Source organism: Chrysochloris asiatica, unplaced genomic scaffold, assembly GCF_000296735.1.
Source record: "Chrysochloris asiatica unplaced genomic scaffold, ChrAsi1.0 scaffold00186, whole genome shotgun sequence".
Taxonomy (NCBI): Eukaryota; Metazoa; Chordata; class Mammalia; order Afrosoricida; family Chrysochloridae; genus Chrysochloris; species Chrysochloris asiatica.
In genome coordinates, this window is record NW_006408704.1 from 3,660,953 (window position 1) to 3,673,692 (window position 12,740).

Below are 12,740 nucleotides of genomic sequence, written 5' to 3' on the forward strand. Positions count from 1 at the left end.
CGACCCATAGCGACCCTGTACAGGGTTTCCGAGGGTGTAAATCTTTACGGGAGTAGAAAGCCTCATCTTTCTCCCGTGGAGCAGCTGGTAGTTTCAAACCGCTGACCTTAAGGTTCGCAGCCCGATTCCTAACCACTACGCTACCAGAGCTCCTAGTCAAGTTAATTCCAACTCATAGCCATCATACAGGGTAGATTAGAACTGCTTCTTAGTGTTTCCAAGACTATCAATCTTTACTAGAAGAGACAACTTCCTTTTTCTACAGTAGCTGCTGGGTTTGAACTGCCGACTTTGTGGTTAGTAGCCAAATCTAAGCCCACTGTGCCAGCAAGGCTCCTTTGTGTGTGCATAATTGTTGTTGTTAAGTAGCATCACCATCGACTCAGTTCTGACTCATATCCACCCAGTATAGGGTTTCCAAGGAGTGGCTAGTGAGATTGAACTGGTGACATTTTGGTTCAAACCAACCTTGTGCGTACCCTACAATGCCACACCAAGACTAATAACATATATAACACCAAAGAAAAATAATGCCCTAAAAATAGTTCTACCTTCTGTTCTGGGGGCTGTGCTCAGTCATTTTCTCTCTCTCAGCCCAGTTTCCTCTGCAGTTTCCCTGCCTAGTCCATCTGAGCTGTTATGAGGATTTTATGAGAAGTGATATAAAATACTAATGCCAAACATTCTAATATACAGTTAAAAATATAACTGGACATTATAAGACAATTTTTAACAGGGTAAAAAAAAGCTAAGAATATCTATATAGATGATAAAACACATACACACACACACACACTCCATAGCAAAACTCTTTGAGTGAAGTTACACAGAAGTTAAATTTAAAGTCTGTGGAAGTTTGTTTCCATGATTTTCTTTTTAAAAAACCCCAAAACTTTTAACTCCACTCCTGCAAGAAGCTTGATTGGTTTTCCCCCTCCCGGGGCGAGCCGTGCAGTGATAGAGCAAGCAGCGAGGAGCCCTTCTGTGTAGACCCCCTTCTCTGCCTTTCTTTCCAACACTCCATGCATTCAGGGGCTGATGCTGTGCAGAAAGTATCTGTGACATTGGAAGCGCTGGAGGCCCAGTGCGCCTGCGCGCGCCCCTCCTGCAGGGAAGAGGAAGCTGGTTTACATAGGAGTCATACCTCGCATAGCCAGCATGTCAGCGCAGCGGACTTGCAGCGGGCTGTGAGCTACGCTAGCGCGTCTTTGTCCTAGAAATGTGCTTCATGTTTGCCTTCTTTGACCCTTTTTTATCCCGAAGCAAGACTTGCAGCTACTTCTGAAACTACTTTTTCATGCTCTGTCGAGGATACAACACTTTTAATATCGTCTACAAAGAAACCCGGGAAGGGTTTTGTGTGCGTTAGGTTTTGTGTGTGTGTTCCTTTTTTACTTTAACTTACTTTGTTTTGATCTTCTGAGCTCGGGCCTGTCTTTGTGAAGTTAAGAGAAGAGCCAAGAGCCAACAGCAATCATTGCTTTTTTTTGTTTTTTCCCCTTGAAACTTACTATTTGGGGACAAAGGCGAAGAGCTGGTTTTCTTTGCTAGCCCAATAAATGCTATTTATGAAGATGGACCTGTTGAACTATCAGTATTTGGACAAGATGAACAACAACATCGGCATTCTGTGCTACGAAGGTAAGATGCTGTGTCCCAGACGCTTTAATAAATACCACTCCCTCCTCCTCAGTGGTCTAATCACCTTCTGGGCATTTTGTGCTTTTTCTTGGGACTCTGGGGTGTGTGAAAGGCAAGAGTTTCTTATTTATTCTTTCACCACGGAGTTTGTTGTTTGTATGGTAGACTTCAGCAATGATGATAGTGAGCGCGGTGGAATAGAAACTGGTAAAAAAAAGTTTGCTTTCTTTATGACTTACTCTTTACATTTTTAGTTCTTAAAGTATTTCTTTTTTGTTTCCGTTGGCGTTTTCTTTAGAGGAAGAACTTCTCGGACCCACGTAGAAGTTAAACGTGTGAGGTTTTTATTTGTGTGTGTGTGTGTTTGTGGGTGTTTGGACACTTACATTAAACATACCACCATGTACAGTGTTGGTGTGGTGTTCAGACTTTACTGGGAGGTTTCGTGTAGAGGAGAACAAAAAGTTACAGTGAGTTTTTGTTGTAGGCAGCAATTGTCCCCAACAATGAAGCATGTTTGAATTCGGTTTGAGAGACTGGAAGGGCAGCAGAGTTACAGAGCACAGACTGGCCCTTTGTTTGATTTGCCATTTCCTGTGCAGCTCAGAGAGAGTTCTGACATTGAAGGATATTTGCTCCACACTCCAATCCCTTGTGGAAATAATTACACAACACCCCAACCAGAAAGCTCAATTAAAAGGGGGAGCTTTGAATTCTCATTGTTTATTATCGTCCACTAAACATGTGGGTTAATGCTTTGGACTGCAAGGTTGATGGTTCAAACTCACCAGGTACTCCTTGGAAACCCTGTACGGAGTCACTATGAGTCGGAACCGACTCGACGGTACTTAACAATAACAGAAACAACCATAAGGTGTTTTCTCCTGTCTAACAGCATTTCAAGCTGTCTCTGGTAGTAAGAATAAGAGAAAAAGAGATTTCTTGATCTTCTGGACACTACGTGCAATCTTAAAAAGTGGTAATGGCCTGGATTGGAGTGGACAGGAGGCCCCTGGGCAGAGCTCAGGTTTGGCAGGGTGTGTGTGTGTTTTGTTGTAACCACATACAAATCCTGGAAACAGCTTTCTGATTCTGCAGGAGCACTTTCCATGTTTTTGCCTATAGGGAAAAAAAGGAGCATTTCTCTTGAAAAAGAAAACGGAAGAAACTTGGAAGAGTGAGTGAGCTGATTCACTTGCATTTTTCTTGTAACAATCTCAAGCCTGTTTTCTGTTCAGTTGAAAACTTACCTTTTCCTTCTCAGGGATAAAAACAAAAAACAAAACAATCTCATTCGAGTTGTTTTTATTTAACTGTGTAGATAAGACTGTTTAAGGGTTTATTTATTTTTTTTAATGGGGATTTTTTGGTATTCCTGCTTATTCTAGTTATGAGAATTGCAGTGAGTTGCCTTCCTTGAATCTGCTGCTGTAAGTATCATCTTGTTTTCTGGGCTCATTAAAAGGCGGACCTAGAGAATGGTGAAAGCAGGAGAGAGGTGCACTTCCTGTGAAGTTAATCAGTTTTAAAAACGGAACACTTTTTTAGTGAGCAAGAAATTAAAAACATCTAAGGCATTAGTAGTATGATATGTTAAAATAGCAATTTAAAAACAAGCTATAATGATCAGCCTATGAGAGTAATGGATATAGGAATTGTTAGGAAATTTATACCAGATTAATTTTTTTATGTCTCCAGAAGAGTTTAGGGGAAGTGTGTCTTCCTTGGTTTATAGCTCTGTAGTATGTAACATACATGCAGGTAGTTTTCTTCTAGTCTGACTGCTTATCTGGGAGGAAGAAACTTTGATTTTGAAAATTGAGTTAGATATTTGGGATACTGTGTGCTGTGTAATGAGTTTGGTTTAAACATCTGCTATTATTTTCCGTATTATGAAAGTTAACATTATTTTAACACCAAAATAAAGACTCAGGAAATGAAGAAAAGCACAGCAATATTATAGTGGTTATTTGTGTCCCTGTGGGTTTTCTCAGCATGCACACTGTACAACACATCTGCTCTCAACCCAAAAGGGGCTTGTGAAAAAGGCATACATCTTAGAGATCTTTATTAAAAAAAACTTTTTATTGTGAATTGAATGGTGATTTACTTGGGATTTTTATTTTATAAGAATTATTAGTTTAAAGAATGAAGGCTTTGGTGATTAATTATTTCTACTGAGTTATCTAGATAAGTTATACCACATTCTTTAGTAGGATAAGACAGGTCTGCTCCACAAAATAAACACGTCTACACTGTTTTATTCTCAACTTCTCTAGCCAATACATGCACAGCATGTATCACTTTAGAGTGGACTGTAAGTGATTTGACCTTCAAGGTCAGCAGTGCATACCCACCAGCTGCTCCTTGGAAACCCTATACAAGGTAGGAGCCGACTCAAGGGCACCTAACAACAAAGAAGTAATTTAGGTATGAATTCTCTGCACTTGGTAGTAGTAACTGCACCCTGGCACCTGTCTTTAGCCCTAGTTGTCTACAAGCATAATTGAACAGAAAATAAAGGGGGAAAAAGTATCCACAAATAGCAGATTTGGGAATTGGACTGCTGGGGCAGGAGAAGAAGATTGGCAAAGAGCTGGAGGAATCTAAATCTGGATAACTTCTGCAAACTAATTGTCTTCACTAATGATCTACAAGTGAGCTGGTTGTGTTTGTGTTAATGCATCTGTTCCCAGACCGCTTGGTTTATGTTGACAATGCTAACTGCTACATCATTCCTTACACCTCCCTGTGTGCAACCAAACTTACTTAAAGCTCAATTTTGCCTTCACCCCCATGAAGAGGGCCTAGACCAGTCCTACCATCCTTTTCCCCTGGTGGGTCTCCTGCAAATACTCCACTACTTAGAATGTCAGCCCCATGAAGGCAGGCTTTCCATCTGCTTCCATGCTACATCCCTGAATTGTCTGCACAGTGCCTGGCTGGACTCCTCGGAAATTGTTTGAAATGAATGGCTGACTCAGAAACATCAGTAAAATCTTTTCCAGGGATTGTTGTAGACAGAACTAATAATTTGGCACTCAGTTATATACTTTCTTGTATCCACTATGGAACCCTGGTGGCACAGGTGTTAAAACACTCATCTGCAAACCTAAAAGTTGGTGTTTGGAACCCACCAGCGACTCTGCGGGAAAGACATGGCAGTCTGCCTCTGTAGAGATGGACAGGCTGGAAACCCTGGTGTAGTTCTCTGTCTTACAGGGCCCCTGGGAGTGGGAATTAACTCCATGGCAGTGGGTTTGGTTCTGTTTGGTTTGTTGTTGTTGTTGTTGTTGTTAAGTACCACAGAGTCTGCTCTATCTAGAGTTCACAAGGAGTGGCTGGTGAGTTTGAACTGCTGACCTTGTGGTCCAGTGCTTTAACCTACAGCGCCAAACCAGGACTCCTTGGTTTGGTTTAGAATACTCTAATTATTGTAGAGCCATATGGGGCTTTAAAATGAGCTGCCATGGATTCTTACTCATGGCGACCCCACGGGTGTCAAGAGTAGAAGTGTGCTCCATAGGGTTTTCTGTGGTCGATTTAAAAAAAAGTCAATCAGCAAGCATTTCTTCTGTGGCATTCTGGGTGGACTCGAATGGGTTACCATTTGCTGTTATCTGTTTGCACCACCCAGATACGCCTATAAAGATCCCTAGACATCATTTGGTACATTTGCCTTGTTTTTGCCAAGGAAACTGAAGTGTTCAGAGAGATAAATTGTTTTGTCTAAGCTTATTCAGAAGTTTGTGCAGAATTGAATTGAGGTTGAAGCCCAGTGGTTTTGAATGTTCTGTGAATCTATTATCCCATAATACCTCTCCAAACAATTGTATGTCTTGTCTCCTTAACTCATTCTGAGTTCCTGGATGTTAGGTACCTACCATGCCGTATGTAACCCCAAGTTTAGGGGTGAGGCCTTAGATTAGCCAGGAGTCTCTGTTCCCGTAAGCCATCACTGGTCTAGTTCTGAGGCTGTAGTGATTTTCAGGACTGAGGGCCAACTGGCCAAGGTGACCACCCTGGCTGGCACTTAAGTCTGCTGACTATGCAGAGGAGGTGGCCCTGTGTAGACAGATGTCAGTTTAACAAAATGAATCGGCAAACAAAGATTAGGTTAGAGCATTGGCTTTTTACAAGATGGCGGCCAGTTCTAGTCCCCTAATTACGTGGTGCTGAAAAAGCTACGTTCTTATAAATGTGGGGGAGCCCTGGCAGCTCAACAGTTAAGCTCTCGGCTGCTAATGGTAAGGTTGGAGATTCTAACCCAGCCAATGACTCTGGCAATCTGCTCCGGTACAGATGAGAAAGCGCTGTGAGGCAGTTCTGCTGTCACCTGGGGTTCTAGGAGTTGAAATCCACTCAGCACCTACCAACAACTATAAATGTGCTCGTGGTTGGCTGCAGCTTTAAGCTGTTGTTGGTGATACCTAATTACAGGTTAAGTGCCATTAGTGTATGATGTGGTAGAAGAATTCTCCCCTGTTTAATTTAATCGTGTGACTTACGCTGGGAGAAAGTTAGGCATTACATGTTGTGATCGGGTTCAAGCTTTGGAGAAGCATCATCTAAGTTTCACCAATTTCACCACTTCGTGTTGGTTTAGACCATGATTAGCCCATGCTTCATCATAGACCATAGTTAAATGAAGTTTCTGGAATTGACAGGAAAACGCAGACAGAAGAGTTGTTGAGACACAGGATAGGAGAGAAGCTGGGTGGTGGATCTCTTGTTTTCAGCCAGTCTAACCACCTTCAGTGGAACGGAGTTCTGGTCCCATTGTTCTTTGTCTATTGAGCTCAGATGCTTCAGGAAACTTAGGAGGGCCTTGGGTGCTATTAAGGTGAAAAGGCCTCTAGCAAAGCCATTTTGAAACAGGCTCAGGTCCCACCAGCCCTGAGAAGTGACTGTGTACTCTATGGTGGAACATCTGTATCTATTTTGCTCTGGATTTTCATTTGACTCTAGTTTTTTCCTTGTAGGAAAGGGGAGGGTGGAATGAGAGACATGAGGAGAGACTAATTTGGGGAGCTTGATTTTGTAAAATATGCCCAGGTGAACGCAAGAGATTTGGGACATTTGTATTTCTTCTAATTACAGGTTGTGAGGAAAGGTGTGATTATATCCTCCCTTCTTCCAGCTCCCACCCCTGCTTCTTCTCTCCTTTCCTCCAAGGGTTATTTCCCGTGGCTGTTTCTGGTTTGAGGAGCCACACATGGCCGGCTGTCTTCCTTTCTACACCCTTCCCTGCCTTCTCCTCCACATCATCTGGTGTTGCTGTATTCCTGGGCTGCTTGGATTGGTTGCTGTGAAGAGTTAAAACAAATGAACAAAAAACCTGCCATAAGACTTAAAGAAAACTCTCCTTGGCTTGTGAGACAATTCAGAACCTCTCAATGTAGTTTAGTGTTGCTGGAGCCTGCAAGAGTGCTGAATCAAACCAGGCTTTGTCATGACGAGATTAGATCCAGATTTAGCACTTCCGAATCTATATAAAAACTCTTACCAGGGAGCATTTCTGGTTACATTTGTTGTTGTTAAGTTTGTATTTAGTTATTGATGCATCACATGTTTAGCTTAGTGTATTTGTAACTCTTTAAGGAGCTCTGGTAGTGTAGTATTATGAATCGAGCTGCTAATCTCATGGTCAGCAGTTCGAAACTCTCAGCTGTTCCGTAGAAGAAAGATGAGGCTTTCAGCTCCCATAAAGATATACAGCCTCAGAAACCCTGTTACAGGGTCGCTAGGTTTGGAACTGACTCCACGGCGCATAACCACCACCGCCAACCTTGCCTAGCAGTATAGGTCGGCAGTTCAAGCTCACCAGCTGCGCCTTGGGAACCCCATACAGGGTCGCTGTGGGTTGGAACCGACTCGACAGCACTTAACAACGGCCATGTAAGAGGGGGCTTCAAAAAGTTAGTGAAACGATTCTGTCATTTTGGGATTCCACTTTTTTCCACGAACTTTTTGAAGCCCCCTCTTAAATCTGTGGCACAAAATAGTCCCCTCCTTTTATTTTTTAATTAAAACATTGTTATTTCTCTATCAGCCCCGTATCCTTCTAAAAACAAAGCAAAAAAACCAACTTTAAGTCTGAAAATTATTTTGTTTACATTTACTTCTCCCCTCCTTTTCCTGAATGTCCTGTGTTCTAAAGTTGTTTTGCTTTGCTGTCTTGCCTTTTCTACATGAGGGGGCGGGGAATGCTGTAGATGGTTTTAATCTCAGGGATCTAATATGTTTTAATTCTAACAATGTCAGTCATTAACTAATTGAAAGAATGTTTATTTACTCTGAGTAAAAGAGAAAAAAATCTATTAAAGTTCTTTAGTTTGTTGTTATTTACGTGGTACTTCCAAACTTTGTAACATTTCAAGCTGTGCTTGCAAAGAACTCTGTAAACATAACAAATGAAAATCTATTTAGTAAGTCAGGGAAAACTCAATATTTTCCTTTCTCATCTAGTATCATTTGTTTAAATTTTTATTATATGCCTACATTCTGCTTAGGAAACGTATTAAGCCCTTTATTAACATTTTTTATTACGATACATGCTTTGTATACAGAATAGTACATACAACTGGGAGACTACCTCCTTCAAATGTTAGTTTCCTATCAAAATCCCTCCCAACTGAAGGAGGTCATCACAATTGTAAATTTATACCTTTATTTCCTCTGGGTGGGGAGACTCTGGGTGTTGCAGAATGGACTCTGTGTTAACCAAAAGGTTGGTGGTTTGAGTTTTTCCAGAAGCACTTCAGAAGCAAGGCCTAGCTATCTAAACCTTGGAGTTTGGGGTATCTGTGTTATAGATTATACACAGATGTTCCGGTTCACCTTCTCATTCACCTTTCCTCCAGGATTTATTAAATAGAGCTTCACAGGGGTTCGTTTTGAACTAATTTTTTTTCTCCTGCCAATATTTTATTCACACTCTTCACCTGTTACAGCTCTCCAACATCCACGGCAGAATAGAAAATTGTATGTTAGAAAACTTCTACAGAGTGCAAAATATGGGGGACACTTTTGGAGCTATATAGCTTAATAAGCATCTGCAAAGCAACTTTAGTTCTGCATTAGTAAGCAATTTGCTTAAAGGCAGAGACTTTTGTTACAAGTCATCTTTGTTCACATTGCCAGGTTTCTTTGGATGTTAATCCAGGGACTTTTGGGTACACAGAAAAAGGCGAAAATTGCTTCAGTATTCAAACAGTACTCTACATTGTATAGAGTGGGCTGTTAGAGAGCATCAATAGTCTGCATTATGTGCCATCTGAAATTATGAATGAAAAGGGGTCGTCCATATGCTGTCCGTCTTGATTTTTATTTTTTATATCTGCTTTGCATGAAAATAGTTGCCTGCTAAATCATCTTGGGATGATGCACACAGCACCTTATGATTGGAGTTTGATAGAGTGAGTTCCAGAATTTAATGGGTTCAGTGTAGATGCACTTTGCCAAGCAATTTAGCAAAGTTGTTTACACTGCCTCTAATCCAGCTGGACAGAGCCTGTGCTTGTTCACTGATAATGGTTGAGGGAGTGATGAGTACAGATTTCTGGAAGTTTCTTCTTCCTTTTAGATAGAGAGTAATTTTTAGAACAGTTTAAAGTTTACAGAACAACTGCTCAGAAAGTACAGTTCCCTTATACCCAGCTCTCTGTAGTTTCTTCTATTGTTAATGTCTTGCATTCCTGTGGTACTTTTTGTTAAAGTTGTTGATGAATGCTGTCTAGCCGAATCCCTCTCAGCCACACTATATAGGGTTCTGAGGAGTGAACGGCTGGTGGGTTTGAACATGTCAACCCTTGTGATTGTGAAGTGCCATCGAGTAGGTCCCGACCCAAAGTGATCCTGTATAGGGTTTCTGAGGAGCTTCAAATACTGACCTTGCAGTTCAAACGGCTTTGCAGTCTGGTGCATTAACCCAAAGCGCAACGCCAGGAGCTAGAACTGCCAGCCTTGCGGTTCAAACCGACTTTGCAGTGTGGCGCGTCAATCCACAGCACCACACTAAGACTTCTTGTGATTAGTAGTCCAGTGCATATCCTGCAGCACTACACCAGGACCCTCTCTATAATGTGGTTGTTGTGGTTGTTGTTGTGAAGAACTGTTGAGTTGGTTCTGACTCATAGGGACCCTGTATAGGGTTTCCGAGAAACAGCTGGTGAGCTTGAACCGCTGACTTTGCAGTCTGGAGCATTAACCCACAACGCCACATCAGAACTCCATTAAAGTGACAGGAATTCATTGAAAAAATTTAAATACCAGCAGCTTTTCCCTTTACCCATTTCCTCTCATCTTTAGTGTATATACCCTCTTAAACTATTGTTTTTTGAGGGGCAACTGATAAGCTATTGGTTGACCCCATAGAGAGCCACTGATTTATTTAACTGCTGAAAAGCTATGGCCTTTTCCCCAATGCTTAAAATCACCTCTGAGCGTGTTTGGGGTAGCTTTTAGGAATGTGTAACAGCAGCTAAGAGGTGGGAAAGGTGGGAAATTATGCAACTGGGGGGTAATTAGCACTCTTTGGAGAGCAGCAGGAGAGGCTTTTTTCTTTAAGACAAGGCAGAGATGTAGAGTAAGAGGTTCTGCTTGAGGGTGTGATGAGTGCAAGTTTCTGGAAGTTTTTTCTTTTAAAAAGATTGTTTTGTTTTTTTTAAAAATGTTTTATTGTGAATTATGTGATCGTTTACATGGGAGAACATTAGCTTTACATTCATCCTATCGTATATCATTAAAAGATTGTTTTTTAGAACCGTTTTTAAAGCACACTTAATTCTCTCTTCTATCCAGTAAAGAGACAGCATGAAAGCCAGGCCTTCTTAGAAAGCTGGGAAACTTGTTAAACCTCCTTTAAGGAGAAAATGGAGGAGAGGTGGCTCCATCTTCTGGATTATCTCTGAACAGACTTCATCCTTATCTCCTTCCCCTCAGGCACAGTGGAAGGTTGATCTGATCTGCTCTCTGGCTCCAGCCCTTCTGGCCTTAGGGACTTACTTTGTTTTTCTTTTTCTTCTGGTTTCCCCTCTGGGTTCTTCTCTTCAGCTTGTGCAAACATCTCCCAACTCTACAACAAAAACCTTTCTCTACATCTTGTGTTCCCCTGCAGCTATTAGACTCTTAGTTGGGAAAAGGCCTGTTAATCTGACTCCTTCTCACTGTTCTCTCTCCAGTGTCCTGCAGTATGAGTTCTACCCACCAGAACTCCAGCAAAATTGTTCTTGACGAGATTTCTACTGGGTATCCTAGTGCAAAGTGTAGTGGACATATTTAGCCCTTACTCTACTTGAACTTTAACGGAGTGGTTACTTGTCGGCTGCCAACTGCAAGGTCAGCAATTCGAAACTACCAGTGGTTTCGTTGGAGAAAGATGAGGCGTTCTGCTCCTGTAAAGATTTACAGCCTTGGAAACCCTGTGCAGGGTCACTGTGAGTCGGAACTGACTCCACAGTACTTGACCTCTTAGTGCTGACTCCTTCCAAATCCCTAAAATTGTTACACCCCTTGATTCACATACACTTGCCCACCTGTATCCTCAGGGAGATTGGTTCCAGGGTGCCTGCTGATAACAAAATGGTGGATGCTATAGTGCCATCTGTGAAATGGTGATGTATTTGCAAATACCTACCCACGTCCTCTTGTATACTTTCAATCATCCCTAGTTTACTTAGGTTGCATTATGTTTAATAGAACATAAATGTTATGGAAATAGAATTTAGTGAACCCCCTAGCCTTTGACCATTTGTGGTAGTGGTTGTGTGCCATAGAGTCGGTTTAGACTGGTGGTGACCCTGTGTAGATTTCCAAGGCTGTAAATCTTTACGAGGCTGTAAATCTTTACAGGAGCAGAAAGCCTCATTTTTCTCCTGCAGAGCAGCTGGTAGATTTGGACTGCTTATCTTTCGGTTAGCAGCCCAACTTGTTTGACAACTTAAATTGCTTTAAAAACATTTTTTTTTTTTCAATCCACGATTGGTTGACACCATGAAAGTTGAGCTAGGATAGTGGGTGGGTATAAGAGAGGGCTGACTGTATTTACTGACTCCCACTCCATTCTGGTGAGCAAATTGTGAGCTTTGTGGAGCTTCTGGTGACTCTTGGCCACCCTGTGCATTGTAAGCAAGAACTGCCCTCCATCGAGTTTTCTCTGTGATGTTTCAGAAGTAAAACCACCAAACCAACAAACACCAGGTGTTTACTGCTGTTGAATGGATTCTGAATCAGTGGCACCCCCCTGTGTGCACAGTAGAACTGCTCGGCAGGGTTTCCAAGGCTGTGACTTCTGGGCAGTAGGTCACCAGGCCTATCTTCCAAGGGACTTCTGGATGCGTTCAGGTGAGTAGCTGTGGCCGCAGAGCAGAATCAAGTCAGACTCACAGTGATCCTGTAGGTTGCAGTAGAACTGCCTCATGGCATTTCCAAGACCAAAGTCTTTATGGGAGCAGATACCAGCCCCTTTGTCTCACACACAACAGCTGGTAGTTTTGAACTAATGTTTTCAGTTAGTAATTTAGCATTTTAACGAGGACAGTATGTAGGGATAGGAGAGGGTGTGGTATAGTCATGAGTTAATGGCCACACAAATTGTGGTCTTGCTGAGAGAACTTTAGAGAGAAGACTGGCAGGGCTTGGTGATGGATTGAAATGGGGTGAGGGCCAACCTTGGGTGTCCCCAAGCTTTCCAGTTTGTGTACCTGGTGCTATTTGAAGACAGAGCAACTCTAGGAAGAGGACTGGGTTGTGGGGTGAGGTTTTGGGTTTAATTTTAGATATGTTGCGTTTGAAAGATCTTTGAAATTTCAAAAAAGTTTACATATCTTTCATATATATGGTGGTGGTATGCTGTGGAGTCGATTCCGACTCATAGCGACCCGGCATAGGGTTTCCAAGGCTGTAAATCTTTATGGGAGCAGAAAGTCTCATCTTACTCATACAGAACCTGGCTGATAGTTTCAAACTGCTGCCCTTGATGGTTAGCAGCCTGAGTCGTAACCACTATTCTACCAGAGCTCCATATATATATGAAGGAATCCTGGTGTGGTGCTGTGGGATAAGCACTGGACTTAATTGGAAGGTCAGCAGTTCAAACC

General features: G+C 42.0%; 1 protein-coding gene across 2 annotated transcripts in view; it reads left to right on the top strand.

The window, feature by feature from the left end:
- The window catches only part of VGLL4 (vestigial like 4 (Drosophila)), a 171,505-nt gene that overhangs the window by 60,229 nt on the left and 98,536 nt on the right, over positions 1–12,740 (top strand). Inside the window, exon 1 of one of the 2 annotated variants that reach the window (XM_006872179.1) lies at positions 1,560–1,641. The exons of the other annotated variant lie outside the window; for it this stretch is intronic. Coding sequence (XP_006872241.1) covers positions 1,560–1,641 — 82 coding nt within the window. Of the gene's footprint in view, positions 1–1,559; positions 1,642–12,740 lie in introns of those variants that run through there. 2 annotated transcript variants of the gene reach the window in all.